General features: G+C 38.2%; 2 protein-coding genes across 2 annotated transcripts; both read left to right on the top strand.

The window, feature by feature from the left end:
- Nucleotides 1-288: 288 nt before the first annotated feature.
- LOC127135281 (altered inheritance of mitochondria protein 3-like) lies at nucleotides 289-2,641 on the top strand. Its single transcript, XM_051062030.1, has 3 exons — nucleotides 289-444; nucleotides 546-1,430; nucleotides 1,515-2,641. The coding sequence occupies exons 2-3, from the start codon at nucleotides 1,356-1,358 to the stop codon at nucleotides 2,586-2,588; spliced, it is 1,149 nt and encodes a 382-aa protein (XP_050917987.1). The 5' UTR covers nucleotides 289-444; nucleotides 546-1,355; the 3' UTR covers nucleotides 2,589-2,641.
- A 5,211-nt stretch (nucleotides 2,642-7,852) lies between these two features.
- On the top strand, nucleotides 7,853-9,648 carry LOC127135282 (altered inheritance of mitochondria protein 3-like). The gene is made up of 2 exons (XM_051062031.1): nucleotides 7,853-8,437; nucleotides 8,522-9,648. Exons 1-2 carry the CDS (start codon nucleotides 8,363-8,365, stop codon nucleotides 9,593-9,595), a joined length of 1,149 nt encoding a protein of 382 aa, XP_050917988.1. The 5' UTR covers nucleotides 7,853-8,362; the 3' UTR covers nucleotides 9,596-9,648.
- Nucleotides 9,649-25,754: the final 16,106 nt, after the last annotated feature.

Below are 25,754 nucleotides of genomic sequence, written 5' to 3' on the forward strand. Positions count from 1 at the left end.
AAGGGTGGCGCCAATTGGATTGGCGCCTACCTTTAGGACTTGTACATGGTCGCCAATTTGAATGGCGCCCCCTTAGTCAGTCCTTGAAACCAAGCATTCAGAACTAGGCTTGCATGCATGTGCCCTAGGGTGGCGCCAATTTGAATGGCGCCCCCTCCTAAATAATGTACATGGGCGCCAAATGAGGTGGAGACACCATGCAAACACATTTTTCCATGCAGTCATCCATTTGCCTATAAATTGATCCACTCCTTCAACAATTCTTCCACACCAACATTCTCACTACCTCATCTACATTTCTCACTACTTCATCTCCATTACTTCTTTTACAATTTCATCTTCAACAAAATCTTCCATTTTCATCTACACCAACTCCCCAACAATATGTCTTTACTCACAATGGGCGAGGCACACAGAGGAACAGTTGCAAACATCGCGACATACGTAAGTTTTTTCTTATACTTCTTTTTTATGTTTCATCTCCACCAACCCCATTTTATTTTGAAATACCGACTTAGTCAAGTGTTACATTATTTCTATTATAGGATGTCTCAAGGTTTCGCACTCGAGTCCACGAATTTGTCCACATGGATCCGATGATTCAACCTTATGTTGAACTTGCCGGTTTTGGTCACCTTAGCAAAATTATGTCTTGGTCTATAGATAACAAATTCATTCTCGCCTTATGCGAAAGATGGAGGCCAGAGACACACACATTTTGGTTTCCAACCGGTGAGTGTACCGTGACGTTAGAAGACGTCTACATGCTTTTAGGACTACGAATTGAAGGCAAAGCTGTTAATGGTAAGACCAACTTTCCAAATTCAATTTGCATGGAGCTTTTAAACGTTGATTTGTTAGATGATAATGCTAGGGGACAAGGTATACTACTTTCACGCCTAAAGTCATATTATAATAGTTTTTATTTAGATGAGCATTCTACCGAAGAAGCTCGAATCATTAAAACTAGGTGTTACATTATGTTGTTACTAGGATCCTTTTTATTTCCCGAAGGTAGTGGTTCTAGCATGCATATTATGTACTTACCTTTACTTAGACATATAGATAGAATAGGTAGTTATAGTTGGGGATCCGCATGTCTAGCCTATCTCTATAGTTCTTTGTGCAAAAACTGCCACAAAGATACTTCTACATTTTCTGGATGTGCTGTTTTGCTACAAGCATGGGGATGGTCAAGACTACCGTCTCTTGCACCGGTCAATAGCAACCCCTTCACTTTTCCATATGCAAAAAAGTAAGTTGTTTAAATTGCTATATCTTTACTTCCTTCCTTACAGTTTATTACCCATAACTAATTTATTTTAACTTTTTGGTGTAGATGGTCGGCACGCGGTATGAATTACAGCAGATGTCCGAGACACTGTATTACTCAATATCGCAACCTGTTGGATCACCTTCGACCGGCAGACGTAAGCAAAATAATTACATTATTTCTTCATATTATATTGACTTTTTCTACATTCATTTAAATCCTATTGTCTTTAACATTTCAGTTCATCTGGCGTCCATACCTTAATATGGATCATGAGCATCAGATCAACCCTGAAGACGCAGCCGTATGGACAACATGCACACCAATAATACGGTTCACAACAGTGGAGCTGCACAACACCGATCGTGTGAAGCTGCAGTTTGGTATGGTCCAGAATATCCCAGATCCCCCAGCTAGCTTAGGAGAATGGCATATGCGTAAAGTGAACGACCAATGGAACTTCAACCCTTGGCAACAATTCGCAAGAACCGAGTGTCGCAAGTGGAAGCACCGTCATGACCATGTCTTAACTGACGCAGTCATGCCAAATGAGGTAAAACCAAGTCGTACTTATATGGCTTGGTATAGATCAGTTGGATTTCAATTCATCGCCGATGATATGTACCTCTACGACCCACGCCAGACAACTTACACACAAGAAGCCTCAACATCTAACCCCCAACAACATTCTCAGCCCAATTACTCACAACCACCTATCCGACAAGCTTTCCGTTCCACAAACACACAAACATACAACCAAAACATGCCATTCACCCAACCCCAAAACCAAGAACATCCCCCATACCACCACCAACAAATGGACCATCAACCTTCGACCGAACATCGCTTCGCACCCACACCATCACCCTACCAAAGTCGCCTTACCCAAAACACTAACCGCCCCATCACCTACCGTAGCCAAGAACCCCAAACATCACAATACCAAAACATCCCACAACCATATCTCTTCCAAACACCCCAACAACCTTTCCAACCTTTCCTAGACCCATCATTGTCACCCATGTCCCCCTTCAACCGTCCTGGTCGCCCATCCATGAGTCAACCACACCCCAACTTCTCTGGCATGGGTCATGAGCTCAGCTACGCCGGTACACCATCATTGAATACTGAAGACTATGCTGAGTTGGCTGAATACCTCAACGGATCTTCTCCTGTAGGCGGTAATGACGCTCCTGGACCATCAGATGAACAAACACCGGTTCAGAATCGTCAACGTGGGTTAGGGCCAAGGGTTAGGATAGCTAGGGGATGTGGGACCGGAGGTCGGTTAGGTGATCCCGGTCATCACCATTAGGATTCATTGTGTAAAATCCAAATTTTATTAATATCAATTCGTATTATGTCAAATTTATCTTTGTGTATTCTCCAAACATTAAGTTTCTTTCATAATTCTAAAATTAACACATATCATAAAACAAAAATTTATAGGTCAAAAACCCTAATTCAAGGACTTGTTATTGTTATGTTGAAGGGCTTGAATTTGGTCCCTTTTGGCAAAGTTCACATACACTTGTTTTGACAGAAACCCTAATTTTGGGTCAAGTTCGCAGGGACCTAACTCACTCATTTTTAATTATTTTGAGGTGGGACCAAGTGCATTGCAAAATTTAAGATGTCTACTTCAAATGTTATGTTGGACAAAAATTCATATTCCTAAAAGAAACACATGCAATAATACAAAACATTATGACTCAGATAACAGTTATAATGTCAAAGAGTCCAAGTTCAGGTGCCCATACCTTTCTCATAAAAGCTGCAAATGATGCAAACCTTTAGTCCAAATTCATTATCTTGAAAAGATATACAACTTTTATGTTGAAGGTTTTGTCATTTGAGGCTTTTATCATTCAAACTAAAGGGCTTGAAGTTGGTCCCTTTTGGCAAAGTTCACATACACTTGTTTTGACAGAAACCCTAATTTTGGGTCAAGTTCGCAGGGACCTAACTCACTCATTTTTAATTATTTTGAGGTGGGACCAAGTGCATTGCAAAATTTAAGATGTCTACTTCAAATGTTATGTTGGACAAAAATTCATATTCCTAAAAGAAACACATGCAATAATACAAAACATTATGACTCAGATAACAGTTATAATGTCAAAGAGTCCAAGTTCAGGTGCCCATACCTTTCTCATAAAAGCTGCAAATGATGCAAACCTTTAGTCCAAATTCATTATCTTGAAAAGATATACAACTTTTATGTTGAAGGTTTTGTCATTTGAGGCTTTTATCATTCAAACTAAAGGGCTTGAAGTTGGTCCCTTTTGGCAAAGTTCACATACACTTGTTTTGACAGAAACCCTAATTTTGGGTCAAGTTCGCAGGGACCTAACTCACTCATTTTTAATTATTTTGAGGTGGGACCAAGTGCATTGCAAAATTTAGGATGTCTACTTCAAATGTTATGTTGGACAAAAATTCATATTCCTAAAAGAAACACATGCAATAATACAAAACATTATGGGTCAGATAACAGTTGAAAAACTCAGAAGTCCAACTTCAACTGGCCATAACTTTCTCAAAAAAAATCCAAATGTTGCAAAATTTATATCCAAATTCATTGTCTTGAAAAGATCTACAACTTTCATGTTGAAAGTTTTTCCATTTGAGGCTTTTTTAAGGGAGGCGCCAATTGGATTGGCGCCCCCTCTTAAAAATAACACATAGGCGCCAATTGGATTGGCTAGGGCAGGTGCCCTAGCCAATCCAATTGGCGCCTCCTTGTAATTTTTAAGAGGGGGCGCCAATCCAATTGGCGCCTCCCTTATGCATGTGGGGTAGATTGGGAATTTTTTTGAAATGTGTGTCGTAGCTTTGATGCTCTCCTCTTTCATGACCTTCATGCAACATTCACTGAATACTTGTCCGGACATTAACACTGCACTCCATCTTTCACCTCTGCTTGCGAACATAGAAGCCAACCTATAATAGGTTGATCTTACCAAGGCTGTTATCGGCAGTTTTCGTATTCCTTTAAAAACCCCGTTCATGCATTCCACAATGTTTGTTGTCATGTGGCCCCATCGACAACCACCGTCAAATGCTCTTGTCCACTGCTCTACTGGGATGTTATTTATCCATCTCCCCGCGTCTTCATTAGACAGTCGAATCTCATCACGATAATATTGAAAAGACGGTTGAGTTAACGCATACCCAGCATTCACCACCTTCTTGCGAAGATTCTTATCTTTTATAGCACGCATGAAGTTTTGTGCTATGTGTCTGATACAGTAGACATGTGTAGAAGGAGGATCATGCCATCCGTTTTCATGGTTGTTGTAGGCACTTTCGATGGCAGCATGTCTATCAGAAATCAGACATAGATTGGCTTGTGGTGCGACATGCGTTCTGAGATGTCGAAGAAAGAAACCCCATCCAGCAGCTGTTTCACCTTCAACAAGAGCAAAGGCAACGGGAAATACATTGTTGTTACCGTCTTGTGCAACTGCCATGAGCAACGTACCCTTGTATTTTCCGTATAACCAAGTGCCATCAATTTGCAGGAGAGGTTTGCAGAATGCGAAACCTTTGATGCAAGGGTCAAATGCCCAAAAGAGACGGTGGAATATTCTATTACCTGTAGCACAGGTTCCGTCTGGCATCATTGCTTGCACTGTCTCCAGAATTGCCACAGTTCCTGGGACATAAGTTTTTAGTGCCCATAAAAACCGTGGTAATTCCTTGAATGAGTCCTCCCAGTTGCCGAAAACCTGCTCAACAGCCTTTGTCCTCGCAATCCATGCTTTCTTGTAAGATGGAGTATAATTATATGTTGTTCGGATATGTGATATAATTATACTCACCTTCACTGATGGGTCTTTATTTACCAATGGCAGAATGTCTCGACATATCAATGCTGTGCTCAGTTTACGGTGATCTTGTTCAACGGTTGTTGCGACGCAATTGTGTGGTGGGTCTATTGAAGCGATCTCCCAAGAGTCATTTTTCTTCTTGTAAGATGCAGCCAAACGAAACTTACAAAGCATGTTACGACATTCGATAACATACCTTCTTGAATCAGTGCGTTTTACCGTAAAGTCAACAAAGTTGTTCATGTGGTATCTTTTGATTGCCAAGACACATTCCTCTTTGGTACGAAACATGTCTCCCACCTTTAATTCGCCTACTGGTCTCGGATACGGATTGTAGAAGACACTGTCGGACATTTCATCGTCGTGAAGATCCATATTTGTCATATGTTGAGGAGGAATATAGGCATGAGTAGGAGGTATTGGTGGTGGTTGAGCCTCATCTTCATCGTCGTTATTCAGGATGTGATCAACCTGTATCTCAGTCTCCTCTTCTTCTTCATCAACAACGTCGACCTCTACTTCTGCTTCTGGGTTGAGTTCATCTGAGCATTGTGCATCATCTGCATCATCTCCACCAGCTGGATCCTGATCTGTTACTTGAGACTGTTGAGACGGTATACATGGTTGTAGAGTAATGTACAACTCGATAGAATCCATGCCTGAATGTTCATGACTAAGAAACATACTTTGCACATCTTCATCGTCTCGTATCTTTAGGGGGAAAAACTTGCATTGACCATTCTCAAAAAATATAGGATTCTGATATGTCATCCTTGACACAATACCTCCCTGTATAAAGGATTGTATTCTTTTTTTGAAATGCAAAAAGGTTGCATTTCTCTTCATCGAAACTCTAATGGTATCAGTGTTTCTAAAACAAAAACCATGAAGCTCAGACTCAAAAGTTTCACCGTTGCAGTGAACGTTGATACTGTATAATGATGAAGATGACATTTTGGAGACGAAAAGTATTTTGCAAGTGCAGATGAAAGTGAGTGAAGATGAAAAGTGTTTTGGAGATGAAAAGTATTTTGCAAGTGCAGATGAATGTGATAGTAAGACACTTAAATAGATGGTATCAGTGTCTCACATTGAAGCTAGTCTGAGATACCGTGTCAAGCATGCAAGTAATTTCAGAGTTGAGGTGTCTGTCATGCAAGAGAGTGTGAGTTGATGTGTCAAGCATGCTAGCTAGTTCAGAGATGAGGTGTCTGTCATGCAAGAGAGTGTGAGTTGATGTGTCAAGCATGCTAGCTAGTTCAGAGATGAGGTGTCTGTCATGCAAGACAGTGTGAGTTGATGTGTCAAGCATGCTAGGTAGTCAAGAGTTGATGTGTCTGTCATGCAAGACAATGTGACTTGATGTGTCAGCCAGGCAAGCTAGTAAGAAGGTAGTCATCAGCATACAGGAGACAAGACAGACACGTGTCGGACACCATAGACGGTCAGAGATGATGTGTCAATCCTGCAAGACAGTGTGAGTTGATGTGTCAGCCAGGCAAGCTATCAAGAAGGTAGTCATCAGCATACAGGAGACAAGACAGACACGTGTCGGACACCTAAGACGGTCAGAGATGATGTGTCAATCCTGCAAGACAGTGTGACTTGATGTGTCAAGCATGCTAGCTAGTAAGAAGGTAGTCATCAGCATACAGGAGACAAGACAGACACGTGTCGGACACCTAAGACGGTCAGAGATGATGTGTCAATCCTGCAAGACAGTGTGACTTGATGTGTCAAGCATGCTAGCTAGTAAGAAGGTAGTCATCAGCATACAGGAGACAAGACAGACACGTGTCGGACACCTAAGATGGTCAGAGATGATGTGTCAATCATGCAAGCCATCCATAAGTGAATTGTTCAGCATGCAGGAGACAGCAATGCCACGTGTTGAGCATGCAAAGGGTGGCGCCAATTGGATTGGCGCCTACCTTTAGGACTTGTACATGGTCGCCAATTTGAATGGCGCCCCCCTTAGTCAGTCCTTGAAACCAAGCATTCAGAACTAGGCTTGCATGCATGTGCCCTAGGGTGGCGCCAATTTGAATGGCGCCCCCTCCTAAATAATGTACATGGGCGCCAAATGAGGTGGAGACACCATGCAAACACATTTTTCCATGCAGTCATCCATTTGCCTATAAATTGATCCACTCCTTCAACAATTCTTCCACACCAACATTCTCACTACCTCATCTACATTTCTCACTACTTCATCTCCATTACTTCTTTTACAATTTCATCTTCAACAAAATCTTCCATTTTCATCTACACCAACTCCCCAACAATATGTCTTTACTCACAATGGGCGAGGCACACAGAGGAACAGTTGCAAACATCGCGACATACGTAAGTTTTTTCTTATACTTCTTTTTATGTTTCATCTCCACCAACCCCATTTTATTTTGAAATACCGACTTAGTCAAGTGTTACATTATTTCTATTATAGGATGTCTCAAGGTTTCGCACTCGAGTCCACGAATTTGTCCACATGGATCCGATGATTCAACCTTATGTTGAACTTGCCGGTTTTGGTCACCTTAGCAAAATTATGTCTTGGTCTATAGATAACAAATTCATTCTCGCCTTATGCGAAAGATGGAGGCCAGAGACACACACATTTTGGTTTCCAACCGGTGAGTGTACCGTGACGTTAGAAGACGTCTACATGCTTTTAGGACTACGAATTGAAGGCAAAGTTGTTAATGGTAAGACCAACTTTCCAAATTCAATTTGCATGGAGCTTTTAAACGTTGATTTGTTAGATGATAATGCTAGGGGACAAGGTATACTACTTTCACGCCTAAAGTCATATTATAATAGTTTTTATTTAGATGAGCATTCTACCGAAGAAGCTCGAATCATTAAAACTAGGTGTTACATTATGTTGTTACTAGGATCCTTTTTATTTCCCGAAGGTAGTGGTTCTAGCATGCATATTATGTACTTACCTTTACTTAGACATATAGATAGAATAGGTAGTTATAGTTGGGGATCCGCATGTCTAGCCTATCTCTATAGTTCTTTGTGCAAAAACTGCCACAAAGATACTTCTACATTTTCTGGATGTGCTGTTTTGCTACAAGCATGGGGATGGTCAAGACTACCGTCTCTTGCACCGGTCAATAGCAACCCCTTCACTTTTCCATATGCAAAAAAGTAAGTTGTTTAAATTGCTATATCTTTACTTCCTTCCTTACAGTTTATTACCCATAACTAATTTATTTTAACTTTTTGGTGTAGATGGTCGGCACGCGGTATGAATTACAGCAGATGTCCGAGACACTGTATTACTCAATATCGCAACCTGTTGGATCACCTTCGACCGGCAGACGTAAGCAAAATAATTACATTATTTCTTCATATTATATTGACTTTTTCTACATTCATTTAAATCCTATTGTCTTTAACATTTCAGTTCATCTGGCGTCCATACCTTAATATGGATCATGAGCATCAGATCAACCCTGAAGACGCAGCCGTATGGACAACATGCACACCAATAATACGGTTCACAACAGTGGAGCTGCACAACACCGATCGTGTGAAGCTGCAGTTTGGTATGGTCCAGAATATCCCAGATCCCCCAGCTAGCTTAGGAGAATGGCATATGCGTAAAGTGAACGACCAATGGAACTTCAACCCTTGGCAACAATTCGCAAGAACCGAGTGTCGCAAGTGGAAGCACCGTCATGACCATGTCTTAACTGACGCAGTCATGCCAAATGAGGTAAAACCAAGTCGTACTTATATGGCTTGGTATAGATCAGTTGGATTTCAATTCATCGCCGATGATATGTACCTCTACGACCCACGCCAGACAACTTACACACAAGAAGCCTCAACATCTAACCCCCAACAACATTCTCAGCCCAATTACTCACAACCACCTATCCGACAAGCTTTCCGTTCCACAAACACACAAACATACAACCAAAACATGCCATTCACCCAACCCCAAAACCAAGAACATCCCCCATACCACCACCAACAAATGGACCATCAACCTTCGACCGAACATCGCTTCGCACCCACACCATCACCCTACCAAAGTCGCCTTACCCAAAACACTAACCGCCCCATCACCTACCGTAGCCAAGAACCCCAAACATCACAATACCAAAACATCCCACAACCATATCTCTTCCAAACACCCCAACAACCTTTCCAACCTTTCCTAGACCCATCATTGTCACCCATGTCCCCCTTCAACCGTCCTGGTCGCCCATCCATGAGTCAACCACACCCCAACTTCTCTGGCATGGGTCATGAGCTCAGCTACGCCGGTACACCATCATTGAATACTGAAGACTATGCTGAGTTGGCTGAATACCTCAACGGATCTTCTCCTGTAGGCGGTAATGACGCTCCTGGACCATCAGATGAACAAACACCGGTTCAGAATCGTCAACGTGGGTTAGGGCCAAGGGTTAGGATAGCTAGGGGATGTGGGACCGGAGGTCGGTTAGGTGATCCCGGTCATCACCATTAGGATTCATTGTGTAAAATCCAAATTTTATTAATATCAATTCGTATTATGTCAAATTTATCTTTGTGTATTCTCCAAACATTAAGTTTCTTTCATAATTCTAAAATTAACACATATCATAAAACAAAAATTTATAGGTCAAAAACCCTAATTCAAGGACTTGTTATTGTTATGTTGAAGGGCTTGAATTTGGTCCCTTTTGGCAAAGTTCACATACACTTGTTTTGACAGAAACCCTAATTTTGGGTCAAGTTCGCAGGGACCTAACTCACTCATTTTAATTATTTTGAGGTGGGACCAAGTGCATTGCAAAATTTAAGATGTCTACTTCAAATGTTATGTTGGACAAAAATTCATATTCCTAAAAGAAACACATGCAATAATACAAAACATTATGACTCAGATAACAGTTATAATGTCAAAGAGTCCAAGTTCAGGTGCCCATACCTTTCTCATAAAAGCTGCAAATGATGCAAACCTTTAGTCCAAATTCATTATCTTGAAAAGATATACAACTTTTATGTTGAAGGTTTTGTCATTTGAGGCTTTTATCATTCAAACTAAAGGGCTTGAAGTTGGTCCCTTTTGGCAAAGTTCACATACACTTGTTTTGACAGAAACCCTAATTTTGGGTCAAGTTCGCAGGGACCTAACTCACTCATTTTTAATTATTTTGAGGTGGGACCAAGTGCATTGCAAAATTTAGGATGTCTACTTCAAATGTTATGTTGGACAAAAATTCATATTCCTAAAAGAAACACATGCAATAATACAAAACATTATGGGTCAGATAACAGTTGAAAAACTCAGAAGTCCAACTTCAACTGGCCATAACTTTCTCAAAAAAAATCCAAATGTTGCAAAATTTATATCCAAATTCATTGTCTTGAAAAGATCTACAACTTTCATGTTGAAAGTTTTTCCATTTGAGGCTTTTTTAAGGGAGGCGCCAATTGGATTGGCGCCCCCTCTTAAAAATAACACATAGGCGCCAATTGGATTGGCTAGGGCAGGTGCCCTAGCCAATCCAATTGGCGCCTCCTTGTAATTTTTAAGAGGGGGCGCCAATCCAATTGGCGCCTCCCTTATGCATGTGGGGTAGATTGGGAATTTTTTTGAAATGTGGGTTATTTTGGGAAATTAATTGAAAAACTGGGGTATATTGGTAAAAATTCCCACTATAGTTTGGTATTCATTGAGCAATTAAATTATCCGCCGATGGAAAAATATTTGTATATTGTCAATTAATCACGTGTATTTAGCTAAATCACATTTTTAATTTTTTAAAATATTGATATGATATAATAGAATATTATAATTTTATTATATAATAGTATACAATTAATTTACACTGATTTTGCACTGTCTTTAATTTCAAAGTAAATATATTGAAAATAAATGAGAAATGAGAATGTGCATGATGAAAAATATTTGTATATTGTCAATTAATCACGTGTATTTTATTAAATTATATGTTTAATTTTTTAAAATATTGATATTTTTAAAATATTGATATGATATGATAGAATATTATAATTTTATTATATAATAGTATAAAATTAATTTATACTAATCTTGCATCGTCTTTAATTTCAAAGTAAAAATATTAAAATGAATGAGCTGTTAATATTATTTTTAAAGTTTTAACAATGAACTATATATATCTTTTTTATTTCAAGAAATGACTTTTGAATTTATTTGCAATTTCATTCATTATGAATCATTACATTAAAAAAATCACACTAGTAATATAATTTGATATGTTATTAATAAATTAATTGAATATATATATATATATATATATATATATATATATATATATATATATATATATATATATATATTATGTTATGATATTTTTTTATTTTTTTATAGTTTTTCTCATTATTTTTAGTATTTTTAGGATGTTTTTAGAGTTTAGTTTATTTTTATTTTTATTTTACTTCCGTTATTTATTTTTTGAAAAAACAGTAATTTTGATATTTTTTTATAGTGCAGATCATAACTTGTGTTATGAGATATCGTTTGACGTGTTCTAATATGCGTTAGAAAGCTAAGAGGAAAACCTACAAATTTTATGTTATTGCCAAAAGCTAATCCGTAGGGCAGAAGAGTCAATTTATTGAATTTTGTTCCATACTTAATAAAGTAGTATAGTTTGTTTGACCAAATGTACTCCCTCCGTACCAATTTATAAGCAAAAAACACTCATTTTTCTTGTTACAAATTATAAGCAAAAAACATCAATTTTATTTCATTTAACCATTTTATTCTAAAAAGTTCATCTTTTCCAAGGGAAAATTAAATACAAAGTGCATTTAATTTGATTTCTCTCTCATTTTATCCATAAACAACAACCAATCAAAATTGTTTTTACATCTTCCCAAAAAAACATATTTAAAAAAAGACATCAAATTTTATATTTTCTTAATAAGTGTGAAATATTGGATTTTTGCTTATAAATTGGTACGGAGTAGTATGTTTTTTGGGTCGGGTAATTTTAAAGTCCGATTTCTTGTATAATTTAAACTAAAACGCAGTGTTAGGGCAGAACAAAAGTTGAATTTGAACATGAACAAAAATTGTTACAAGTATTGAGGAAACATAAGAAGGCAATTGGATGGACCTTGGCTGACATTCTTGATATTAGCCCTTTCATATGTATGTCTGAGATCTTACTTGAAGATGGAGCAAAAGAAGTGAGGCAGTCCCTTAACCCTTTGATCCTTGATGTTGTGAAAAATTAGATCACTTTCACGTGCCCATTTGACATTTTTACTTATAAAAGATCGTTTTTTGATCCTAAAATGAAAAACGAAGGTGCTGCTAAAACTTTCATAATCAATGGACACCGTGTTAAGATACTCAATGAGATCCTCACATTAGAAAAGGAAATTGTTGAAGAGATCTCATTGGAAAAGGCTACTTGTGCAGTGATTTATTTGTCTTGACTCCTCGGGTGCTCTCTCTCTCTCTCTCTCTCTCTCTCTCTCTCTCTCTCTCTCTCTCTCTCTCTCTCTCTCTCTCTCTCTCTCTCTCTCATTTTATACTTGTTTCTTTCATTGAGCATAATGTGTATTTTAAGTGTGGGGGAGGGATGTCATTCACTTTATTTCTGTTGATATATTTTTTTATTTAAAAAATTAAAAGTTAATAAAACTGCATGATTTTTCTTTAGTTTTTGGGGTTGCAAGTATGAGTAATTTATTTATTCTATTGATTAAAAACTTATGGTGTGATGCGGGTTATTTTCTTTGCATTCTTAGCATAATAAGTAACACTTATTTTAAATTATGCATCATTTTTTTATTGATCAATGTCCTTTGTGAAATTTTTAGTCTTATAATGGATGACATACAAATATCTATTTCTTTTTCTTTTTTGTGCGATTTCACTTATGTTTGTTAGTCACTCTAAAACTTGATTTGATTCTTGTTGAAACTCTTTGTTTATTTGTGCACATTGATATGATAAAGACAATTTATTTTTAGCCACTTAGCAAAAAAGACAACCCTGAAATTATCATCCTTTGTTTGAAACCCCTTTGAGCCTAATTATCCTTTTTTTTGTTTATAACTCATTACAAGCCTATAAGTTAAAAATAATGTTATGACCCTATTTAAGGGGATGAATGAGTCTTGTCTAGAATTTTGTGAGGTTGAATTAGTATTGTGATATTTCAACAGTTGACAGAAAAAATTAGAAAAAGAAAAGAAAAGAATGAAGAAAATTCATATTATTATTCCTTCTGGAAAAAAAAAGAGAGAATAGAAGAGAAAGTGGTTGCAAAGAAGTTGTTTGAAAGTGAATAAAGTGATGATTAGTTCAACTCCCACAGTTCCTTTCAATTCTTTTTTGTCCCTTTAAATTTTAGCTTAGTACCCCTTAGAATTCATATCACCCTTACCTTGACCACGTTACAACCCAAATAAAGTCATTTTGATCTTTGTGTATATGTCTTTCAAGTGTGGATGCTAGAGTCTTTTCAAACTTATGATAGTACTAACTTTCATGATGTGCTTTGAGTGTAAACAAATAACCCAAACACTTAAGAGTGAAAGAATATTTATATCATATGAGGATCTTGCCACTATGATGTATTCTTTGATAAATTGGCCTCTTATTTGTTATGATTGTCACAAGAAGTTACTCACTAACTGTCATACCCCAATTTTGTCCGGGCATATTTAAATTTTCACAGAATTGATTTCATTTTATTTTTGCATCATATGCATAGCATGACATACATTTGCATCATGAATAATACCTAAGATGTCAGTCAAAATGAATTTATTGAAAATACAGACCAATCAATTGAATCATTTCTCAAAGACAGGCAAAGTCAGCAGTGACTGTTTCGGTTATATCTTGAACCGCCTGAGTCTTTTTAATCGATACAAAATTATTTCAGAATTTGAAGAAAAGACTGTATTTTTTAATAAGTATGTTTTGTGCTGACAATTTTAGTGTGACCGGTTTAATGTTCCGGATAAAATTTGCGCTCGATTTCTATTTTTTAATTGGTCAATAATTTTTGGTTTAGTTAAAAATCTTTGGTTTAGTTATTTAATTAAAAAATTAAAATTTGTTTGAATTAAATATTAGTTAGAATTTGTTTTTATGATTTATTTTCTTAAATAAATAATAAGTATAAAATAAATATGTATATATTTACATTGGATCCTTTTTATTTTTATATAAAAAAAAACAAGTAAAATAAAAAAAAAAGGGAGGAATCCGAAGGGGATCCACTCCCAACGGTCTGCACACGCGTCTCTCACGTATTCACTCATCCCCTCACAAAATCTACAAAAAAAATCTCAAGATCTCTCTCCTCCTCACCACTCACAAAAAGGATTCCTCACCTCACTCACTCTCGGATTTCCCTGACGCCAACTCATTCACTCTCTCACATTACTAATTCTCTCACCACTCTCAAAAATCCAAAAAGAAGAAAAAATCTCTCGTCTCTCTCTGCAAACCCAGGGAAAGAGAAGAAAAATCTCTCTTCACTCTCAAAAACCCTCGCCGTCACTCTCGTTCTCCACCATCCGCCGCCATCTCATCTTCTTCCTTCCGCCACCCACTTCACGCCGCTATCCACTAAACACCACAAACCCCTTTTCCATCACTCTCCACCATCAATCAACTCACCGTCTTCCTCATAACCCCCTCCGCCGCTCTCACCGACGAGCTCGCCACCACACAAACCTTCGACCTTCATCTCCAGGCCACCGTCACCCTTCAAAGACCACACGCGACCTTCACCCTCCTCATCGCCGAAACAACACCATCGCTACACACATTTTCAACAAATCCTCATATCACCACCGACCAAAACCCTCGCTTTGATGGTTGTTTGAACATTTGATAGGTTGTAAATTCATGTCTATTTTGCAGGTCGAACCATTGCGGCGATTTCGGTCTCGCGAGCCTTGAGGACAGGTCGATGTTCATTGTGGCTATAGAGTCGAAATCAAAACCGGGACAGATCGCAGGAGGAAGCTTTGAATGAGCGGAGGCGATAAACTCCACAACAGTAAGAGCTAGCAGCAACGACAAACGCATCAGTAGCTGGTAGCATCGGAAAAGTCGTCATTGCGGTAACAATCTCAAGCTCTCCTCAAACATGACCATTACTTTATGTTGGTTTGGCTTTAATCACGTAGTTTGTTTTGGCTAGGCTGTTACGAAATTCACTGCCATTTGCCATAGCTTGGTTATTGAGAATTGGTGGATGTATCTGGAAAAATTCTGCTGTGTATCTGTTGTTGCTATTATGGCTTTCAGTTCGTTATAGCTACTTTAACTTAGATGATGTCGTATATGAGTTATGTTTGTGTGGTGTTAGGGTTTCTTTTATTTTATTTTATTTCCATTTCATTGAAATCGCAGGTTCTGGAAACTAGCACGATTAACCTGTTTTGTTGCGTTTGATTATTCTGGTTATGTGTATATTACTTTAGGAAGTTGATGTTGAGAGTCAAATGTTTTAGTTCTTTAATCTTCTCATAGATTTGTTTAAGTGTTATTCTGAATTGGGAAATCATAACAGCATGTTTCTTCTTTAAGGTTGACGTTTCAAAACCAGTTTTTGCAACGAATGAGTTTCGAATTTTGACGGACTTATTGTGGGTTAGCCTTGAGACCATTAGATTAATGTTGGCTGATTCAGGTTTATGTGCTATTCTAATTCAGTAAGAATGTTATGCTCAGAATATTGATGATTGTAAAGTTGGGAACATGAGGTTTGCTTTGTTGATTATATATTCCCAGATCTTGGTTAAGGAATTATGAGTTTTGTTTATATTTTGGGTTGAACACAGTCTTTTCGTTGCGTAAATTCTGGATGTGCGTATGTGTGAATTCTGGATGCGGTTTAAAATACTGCCTTTGGTTAAAGCTTTTTATTCACCCATCAACATAATGTGTGGAAGTTTTTGGTCTCCTTTAGAATAAATTAATTTGATTATTATACTTCATCATGCCATGTAGAATCATGTTCCTAATAGCAAATCGATTTTGATGATAGTATACCTTAAACATTCATAAACATTGAGAGCAATTTGGATATAACTAAGAGGTGGTTAATTGGATTTTAGTCCACGGATCCGGTAACTTCATGCCAATATACCGCCAAAATTCCAAATACATCAATTGTACATTCTTCACCGTGTTTCGATTTCATGCGGATTTCCAATTGCCGCCATGTATAAACCGGTTCCTAAGCACATTTTGTCACCGATTCATTTTTTTTTAATCATAGTTGTCACTAATTTGTTTTTCATAAAGAATATTATTAGTTGAATTTTTGTTTGATTAATTGTTTTTAATTAATTAACCTTAATTAACTTAATTATTTAAGATAATTAAATAATTTTGATAATTAGTTTTAATTAATTCGATTAATCAACTTAAGTAAAATTTGATAATAATCAAAGGATTTTCTTTTCCATCACCATTTCATAATCATTTTTAATTCAATTTCATTTCAATTCATCATCCAACACAAACCAATTTCAAAAAGCACAATCATGCAATTCTCGATTTAAATATCGACCCACTTTCAAACACCCTTATAAGTCGATCGCTCCTAAGCATCGCCATCAACCTCACATAGCTTACTCTTGGGCTTCCTTACAATGAAACCTACTTGGTTATTGATTAATCGAGTAGATGAAACAATACACTAAATACAATTCATTTCATTCATAAACACAAATTCAAATCACTCTTCGAACCATTCAATTTCAAAAGAATTTTCTCTCTTAACATAAACTTGGGATGAAAAGGAGAATAGTAAGCTTCCGCTTCACTATCTCTCGACTATTCGAATAATTGGCGTACGCCATATTGCTCGGATTTTTGTCATTCAAATCAAACCCTTTCAATCAATACACTCCTCAAAACCTTATAATAATTAATCTTTGAATGAAAAGGAGAATAGTGAGCATCCGCTTTATTATCTCTCGATTATTCGAATAATTGGCGTACGCCATATTGCTCGGATCTTCGTCATTCAAATCAAAACCATAATCATATAATTTTAAATCATTTCTACAAATCCCAAATCCTTTTAATCCCATATTTCAGATGAAAAGAGGATAGGAGGCGTACGCCTCACTATCTTTCGATTATTCGAATAATTGGCGTACGCCACATTGCTCGAATCTTCGTCATCAATTCAAAACGCAATCAATCCAAACATATCTTTTACAATTTAAACTTCGGATGATAAAAGAGGGGAGGCTTACGCCTCACCCTCTCTCGATTATTTGAATAATTGGCGTACGCCATATTGCACAAATTATCGACTTCCGACTAAAACACGCTAAATAAACTTGGATAAAGGAATAGGTGGCGTACGCCTCATTATTCCTTGAATAAGCAAGTAGGGGGCGTACGCCTTACTACCGTGCGTATTCAACATCCACAAAAAAACTTTCAAAAATAATTCGAACGAAAAAGGAATAGAAGGCGGACGCCTTATTACTCCTCGAAAGAATTGGACGATTGGTGAACACCACATTGCTCAATCTTTCGTCGTTCTCCAAAAAACATTTCAAAAACAAATCAAACCTAACTTCTCGCCCCCAAGCGATCGAAACCAATCAAAACCCAAACACATCAATTCAAACTCGTCACCCCCGCGTGACTAAAACCCTTTCAAAAAGAATAATGTCAAACCTTTCTAATGCGCATAACAAACCAGTGCTTAAGCCTCCGCCGAGAGTAGACAAGCCAGCGTTTAGCCTTTAGGACGCGATCTATACAGTCGTTCATTAAAAGACACCAACAAAAACCGTAGTTGCCTGAACTACGAATGCTCTGACTTCCTTATTGCACCATAAGGATACGTAGGCACGAGATTGCGAGATCTTGGCGAGCACACTAATAAAAAAAACCTCAATTTCCCCCTTTTCTGAGGTTTCCATCCATCTCTATTTATCCTTTATCCACTCGAAGAAAACAGATAATATAAATTAACATTCAATAGCAAATTAAACTAAAAGGTTCCCGTTGAGTACAACGGACGTGAGGGGTGCTAATACCTTCCCCTTGCGTAATCGACTCCCGAACCCGAATATGGTTGCGACAACCATTATTCTATTTCCTAAAAGGTTTTATCGATATTTTCCTATTCCTTCATTGGAATAAATAAAGTTCGGTGGCGACTCTGTTCGAACATAAATATTTCCGCGACCATCGCGAGGAATCGTATTTTTCGAGATGCGACACTAACGACATAATCCTTGAAGCTTAGAATGAGAATTTTACTTACCCTTATATGATCCTGAAAGTCTTTGAAATTGCATGTTCTGTTGTTGTTCTTATTTTCTTTTTTATTCTATTTTAAATTTTATAGTTAGAATTTTGCTCGGAGTGCAAAAATTTAAGTGTGGAGGAATTTGATTAGTGCATTTTGAGACACACTCTTTTACTTTGTGCTACGATACTTCTATAGTTTCTCTTGTTATTTTTAGTGTTTTTAGTATGTTTTCTAAGTTTAGTTTAATTTTGTTTTTATTTTATTTTCGTTACTTATTTTTTGAATAAATAGTAATTTGACATTTTCTCACTCTGAAGATTATAAATTGAGTTACGAGATTTCATTTGACACATTCTAATATGTGTTGGAAAGTTAGGAAGAAATTATACAAGTTTCGTGTTGATGCCTGAAGCCATTTTAGAGTGCAGAAGAGTTTATTTATTGAATTTTGTTCAAGATTTATTAAAATAATTAGTGTGTTGGGCCAAATGTATGTTTTCTGGGCCGTGTATTCTTAGAGTCTGGTTTCTTGTACTATTTATACTAAAACGCAATGCTTGGGAAGAAAACACAATTTTCACGAAATTAGAATATACGGTAGTTAAGAATTCAATGGAGAGATAAATCCTAAGGTTGATCTATTGATTTGGGTTTCGGGTCGTGCATTCTAATATGTTTTATCAACTAATTCAGAAAGCAACTCAAATTGAAAAACAAAATTCTCTTTCATGGGGTGTTTCATAGCATCAAAAATGTTAAATTTGCAGTAATATCACCAAAATCCAGACATTTTTCCATCATCGACGTCAATTTTTATTTTTTCCGTCTTCAAGAACGGTCTGCCTAAAATGATGGTTGCCTTGCTTGAATTTAACTTAGTTTCTCCTTCCATATCTAGAACGTAGGAATTTTTAGGAAAAATTAAATTGTTAACTTGAACAAGTACATCTTCCACTACTCCGACATGGTGGGTATTGCTTATATCTGTCAGCTGAATGGTAAGATCTGTATTCTATAAAGGACCGAGATCAAGATTGTTATAAACATAAGTATGCATAACATTAATGGAAACTCCTAAATATAACATGCAATTTTCAAATTTACTCTTCCCAATGTTACACATAATAGAGAATGTTGAAATTCTAGTTAACAGACTTTCGATGTCACACGGGTTGTTATGACATCCAATTCTGCACAGACAAGAATTATGCAGAACTTAAAACGTAAGTGCAGTAAATAACACAACGAATTGTTTACCCAGTTCGGTCCAACATGACCTACGTCTGGGGGCTACCAAGCCAGGGAGGAAATTCATTATTAGTAGTATTAATTCAGACCTTAAACCACCTGTTTAACCCTATCACTTAATACCTACCCAATGCAATTTCAATCTTACACTAAGATCAGAGTTCCTACTCACTCCCCCTCAATCACCTCAGTGATTACAACCTTTAATAAAGATTAAAAACAATTTCGAAGTCACACTTCAAACAACTCTTGATTGTGCTTAACAGCTTTAATCAAGATACACAGCACTCACGCTTAAAAGCTTAGAGTGACACAACACTTACAACTCAATGAACACCCTATACCAATGCAATCATCTCAGTGATAATAGCTTGGCTTACAAGTTACGTCTAATACAAGACACACAAAAATACAGCAGTGAAGTATGATGGACACACAAAATCTTCACGCCTAAAATCCCCAAATTCTGAATGAAGGACAACCATCCTTTTATATTGCAGCACTTGGGCCTTGTACTTGTATTTCCTGAATTTAAGGTCAAGCGAGTTAACCTAAATTCCACAACTAGGTTACTAACAAATAGGCTATTTGTTAGGTTCATTAATTGTAGCTTAGTTGTTGGTTTCCTGGATTTCAGCTCAGTTGTTGACTTCCTGAAGAATAGCCTGAGAAAAATGCTGAAACAGAAAAAACTAAACAACCTACAATTTAGCATACGCTGTCAGGAATGAATGTCATAACATTCAGTTTGACGTCCAAAACATAGACCATATGCTAAGTCTGTTTTTCCTGAAAACAGACTGTATAAATTTGTTGTATTGTACAGAACCAATCTGTCCATACTTCAGTATCAGCGTACATTAATAAATGTCAGAACATTCAATTTGATATTTACACATAGAGCCTTACATCAGGTATGTTATCCTCTTGATAAGCAGACTGAGCTGCATACTGAAATGTAGCAGAAAACCACTCTGCATATTGTTCAGTATATGCTGTCAATGATGAATGTCATAACATCCAGTTTGACATTCAGACAGTAGGCCTTATGCCAGGTCTGTTATTTCCTTAATAAACAAACTAAAAATAAATACTGAGTTATTGCAGAACACCAACTGTTATATTCCTCAGTATCTGCTGACAGGGATGAATGTCATAACATCCAGTATGACATTCAATAAATCATGTATTAGCTAAACCTGCAGTATACTACTCAAGTATGTCATGACATCAGCCAAGATATCAGAGTACAGCTAGATATTCTAACATACAATGCAGTCATACAAACATCTCCACAGCATGTCATGACATCAGTCAAGACATTAGAATCCAGCTAGTGTTTTACCATACAATGCAGCCAATTAAACATCTACAAACTCCCCCTTTGGCAAATTTTTGGCTAAAACACTTTGATCTCACAACAGAGTCCATAGCAGCGGAAACCACACATCTAGCAGAAAATTAACCTAGCTAATACACTCAGAGTAGCAGCACACTCACACAGATGGAATTTAAATAAAAACTTCACATAACAGCATACATACAGAAGTTAAATAAAAACTTCTAATTGCAGCACACATAAACACACTCACACTCATAGAAGTGGAACACCAGCTGCAGCACAACCTCTGGAGTAGAGGATCTTGAATATCTGTCCTGAATATATGTTTAACAAAACAATCTGTTGTCCTGGGGCATCACAGGTGTTACTCCCCCTTTTTATCAAAAATGTTGCCAAAGCAACACTTTAAATTACAGACCAACATAACATAAACAGAATTATACACACAAATGACAGAATTACAGACAATGATTTATTCATCAGCCTCATCATTAGTGCCATCATCAGAACTGGCCTCCTCCTCACCCTCTGAACTTTGCCTTGCAGCTCCTTCTGTAGCCTCAGCAGCTTCACCAAGCACACCATCATCAGAAATCTCCAATTGGATAATCAGTTTTTCAAGAGTGAGCTTCCTAGCCTCCAGCTCTTTGCAAATATCTCTGAGCACAGCAATGACAGCAGCTTTATCTGGTTGGTGGCCTACATTGGATGTTTCTCCAGTTGTCAAGACAATGTCAGGGACATGCTTACCCAGGAACAGTTTGTAGTTGAAGGCCAACGGACTCTCTCTTCTTTTCACAAAGTCATTGTTTGTCAAGATGTTTGGGAATTGATTCAGCACAATGCCACATATGAGAGAGGGAAAGGCTATAGGTCCCTTCACACTGAAGCTCCCAACATGTTTCATGGTCTGATCAAAGATGTAGGTTCCATAGTCAAACTTTGCCTTGGTTCCAACAGCATAGATGAACTTCCCAAGCATCACAGACACAATTGACTTGTGATTTGTGGGCACCCAGTTGGCAGCTCCAACTTTGTGTAGCATAACATACTTCACACTGAGTTGGCTGGCCACCAGCTTGCCTTTAAGAGGCCACTTCCGGACTTGATTTGCAGTGATGACTTGACAGATTCTGTTGTCAGTCACTTCAAGCTCTGGTTGCACTACATCAGCTCTTCCCAAATACAGATTTATTACTGAGGGAGAGAAGGTCACACACTTGCCTCGCACATAGACCCTTCTGAATTCTCTAGACTTCCCATCTGCACATTCCTCAGACACATTGACAATGAACTCCTTCACCAAAGTCTCATAGCACTTTGGGAGTTGAGTCACAGTTCTCATTAGCCCTGCCTCTTTAATAAGGTCCACAATCTCCTTACACTCCAGGGCATTCTGAGCCAGTTCCCTCTCCAAGGCCAGCCTCTTGTGATAGACATACTTCCACCTGTTCACACTAGAGGCAAAATGGAATGACACATTGTCAATAGGTACCTCTGGAACACTAGCAGCCAGCTTGCTAGTGGTTGGCTTCTTCTTAGGCAGAGATGTTGTGACATCACATGGGACATCTGAATCAGACTCCACCACAACAGCCTTGGTCTTCATTTTCTTGGGCACTTCTTTGCTCCAAGATTTTGCAGGTCCATGTCCTTTCCTTTCGAGGGAATTCTCTGTCCCCTTTTGATTGGGAGAAGTTGTCACATCAACCTCCCTAGTTGGGGACCTCTGCACCACAGTCTTTTTCTCCCTCCTAGTCCTCACCCTTTTTGCTATGCTAGGGACAACTGAGGTCAACAGTTCATTATCAGAGAACTCTTCCAGATTCATTGTGTCAGCCTTAGGGTTGTCACTGACATCTTGAGTGACACGCACCTTCTCACCTCTCACATTGTCTAAGGGTTTTTCAATCTTTGAACCCTCATTAGCATCAGGTTGCTCAGCATCGTCAAAAACATTCTTTCTTAAGACGACTGCGTTTTCTTGACATGCAACATTATCAGGTATGATAGTGTTCAAGGGAACGGAAACCCCAGGAACATTCTGATTACCAGATAGTATCTTTGTGACCATAGTTGCAATGGCATTATGCACATACCTCGAGCCTTCCCTGGTTGGTTCTTCAAGAGCGATTGCTGAGGAGAATCCAGAGACCGTCTCTTTCGGTCTTCTTGCATGAGAAGAAGTTGCAGCGTTAGCAGCAGAATCCTCCCGGTTAGGGTTGCAAGACTCAGTGCTGGGGGAATCGGACATGGTCGTATAGAAGGTTGAGTCGGATTGGTGCGACATGATTACTATCTCAGGGGAGAGTTGAACAGTTTCTCTGGGAGAAGGTTTGCAAGCCTGAAATTTGAAGAGATGGAATAGGAAACGCTTGTTGCACGAGTAATGTCTATTATTTGTTGACCACTCAGAGTGCACTATTAATTGTTTAATAAGTTGACTTACTAAACAGTAACTAACTGACCTCATTAGTTGCTATAATTTCACAGAAGCGCACATTCCCTCCTTGCCCCTAACTTTGTCAAACTGAGTAGCATCCAATGTCATGACATTCTGAGTGACATTGTACTCAGTCTGCATCAGGTTCATCCATACCAGTGATGAACACCTGCTACCAGAAGCTAGGTACTTAGCTTCTGCAGAGGACAAGGATACACACCTCTGTTTATCCCTTGCCACTGCACCGTTTGTATGATGACCAATAGGTGACAATGCCTCACAGCTTTCAATCAGACGTTTTCCACAGTCTATTCTTTTATCCTTAGGCAGATTTGGGATTCCTCTAATTGCTCCCTTGGATATGATCTTCTTCATTCCTTTTAAATGAAGTTGTCCAAGTCTTCCATGTCCCAGCTTCATTTCCTGCTCTCCTTTGACTAAGAGGCACTTGGAGGAGTAGAGTGAGTCTTTAGATTCCCATAGATAACAGTTATCTTTGGATCTGGCTCCTCTCATCACTTCCTGATTGCAACCATTCAACACCACACATCCTCCTCTAGTGAATTTAACATTGAATCCTTAGTCACATAGCTGGCTTATGCTGATGAGATTAGCAGTTAGTCCTTTTACCAACAGCACATTGCTCAGTTTTGGAACTTCAGGACAATCCATCTTACCAACACCCTTGACTTCTCCTTTAGCTCCATCACCAAAAGTCACATACCTGGTGGTATGGGGTTGTAGATCCACCAATAAGTTGTGCATCCCAGTCATATGTCTTGAGCAGCCACTATCAAAGTACCAGTCTTGTCTGGTAGATGCCCTTGGAGATGTGTGAGCTAGTTTAGCAACACATTGATGATTCTCACTGGGGAGATTAAGCTTAGATGCCTGCTGCTTAGGTCTGACTAGAGGTGTCTGATTAGCAGCCCATTTTTGTTTCTTAATGGGGGCATTCTGCTTAGAGGCCTTCTGCTTAGGTCTGACTTGAGTAGCCTGGTTAGGATAACCGTGCAACCTGTAGCAGAAGGGTTTTATGTGACCAAATCTACCACAGTAATGACATCTCCATCTCTGAAATTTCTTCTTCTGATGATTACTCATTCTGGTTCCCTGATGTTGAGACATCGGTTGTGACTTCTGCTTGAATTTCTGAACTTCAGCCTTTGATCTTTTGAGTTCAGTTGAAGATTTCTTAGCAAAGCCTAAACCAGACATGGTTCCTGACTTCTGTCCCATCTTTAGAATCTCTTCTAAGGTGTCAGTTCCTTTATTCAACATTCTGATGGATTTAGTCATTTGTTCTAGCTTAGATGTCAGCAAAGATATCTCACCATTCAGACCATCTATGACTTTCAGCTGCTTCTGTTTCTCAACTTCTAGCTCTTGGACGAGTTTCTTCTACTTCTCTCCTTGGATACACACTTCTGCACTTTTAACACATAGTTCTTTATATGAAGCAGCAAGTTCATCCAAGGTAAGCTCATCTCCGCTTGAGTCATCATCTGAGGCACAGACACTGGTCAGAGCTGTGACATGTTTGGCAGATTCTCCTTCAGATTCACTCTCAGAGTCTCCTTCTGACCAGGTGACAGATAGCCCTTTCTTTTGTATCTTGAGAAAGGTGGGGCATTCAGCTTTAATATGACCATACCCTTCACATCCATGACACTGGATTCTCTTGCCTTGAGTGACCTTTTCTTCATATTTTGACTTTCTACTGATGTCATATGAAAAGTTCTTGACATTAGGTCTACCCTGTTGATCAACCTTCTTTATGAACTTGTTGAACTGTCTCCCAAACATGGATATGGCTTCAGATAAGCTTTCATCACCTCCAGTATATCCTGCTTCTGACTCTTCTTCAGTATTTGATACAAAAGCTACGCTTTTGTTCTTCTTTTCAACATTCTCACACAAGCCCATTTCAAAGGTTTGGAGAGAGCCAATGAGCTCATCCACCTTCATAGTGCAGATATCTTGAGCCTCTTCTATGGCTGTGACCTTCATAGCAAATCTCTTAGGTAAAGATCTGAGAATCTTTCTTACAAGTTTCTCTTCAGCCATTTTCTCACCTAGGCCACCAGAGGTGTTTGCAATTTCAAGAATATTCATGTGAAAGTCCTGAATAGTCTCATCCTCTTTCATCCTCAGATTTTCAAACTTGGTGGTCAACATCTGAAGTTTAGACATCTTCACCTTGGAGGTACCTTCATTAGTTATCTTGAGGGTATCCCAAACTTCCTTAGCCAGCTCACAGTGGTGAACCAGTCTGAAGATGTTCTTACTAATTCCATTGAACAGTGCATTCAAGGCCTTAGAATTTCCAAGGGCTAATGCCTCTTGCTCCTTGTCCCAC

The sequence above is a fragment of the Lathyrus oleraceus genome, chromosome 4, assembly GCF_024323335.1.
Source record: "Lathyrus oleraceus cultivar Zhongwan6 chromosome 4, CAAS_Psat_ZW6_1.0, whole genome shotgun sequence".
NCBI lineage: Eukaryota > Viridiplantae > Streptophyta > Magnoliopsida > Fabales > Fabaceae > Lathyrus > Lathyrus oleraceus.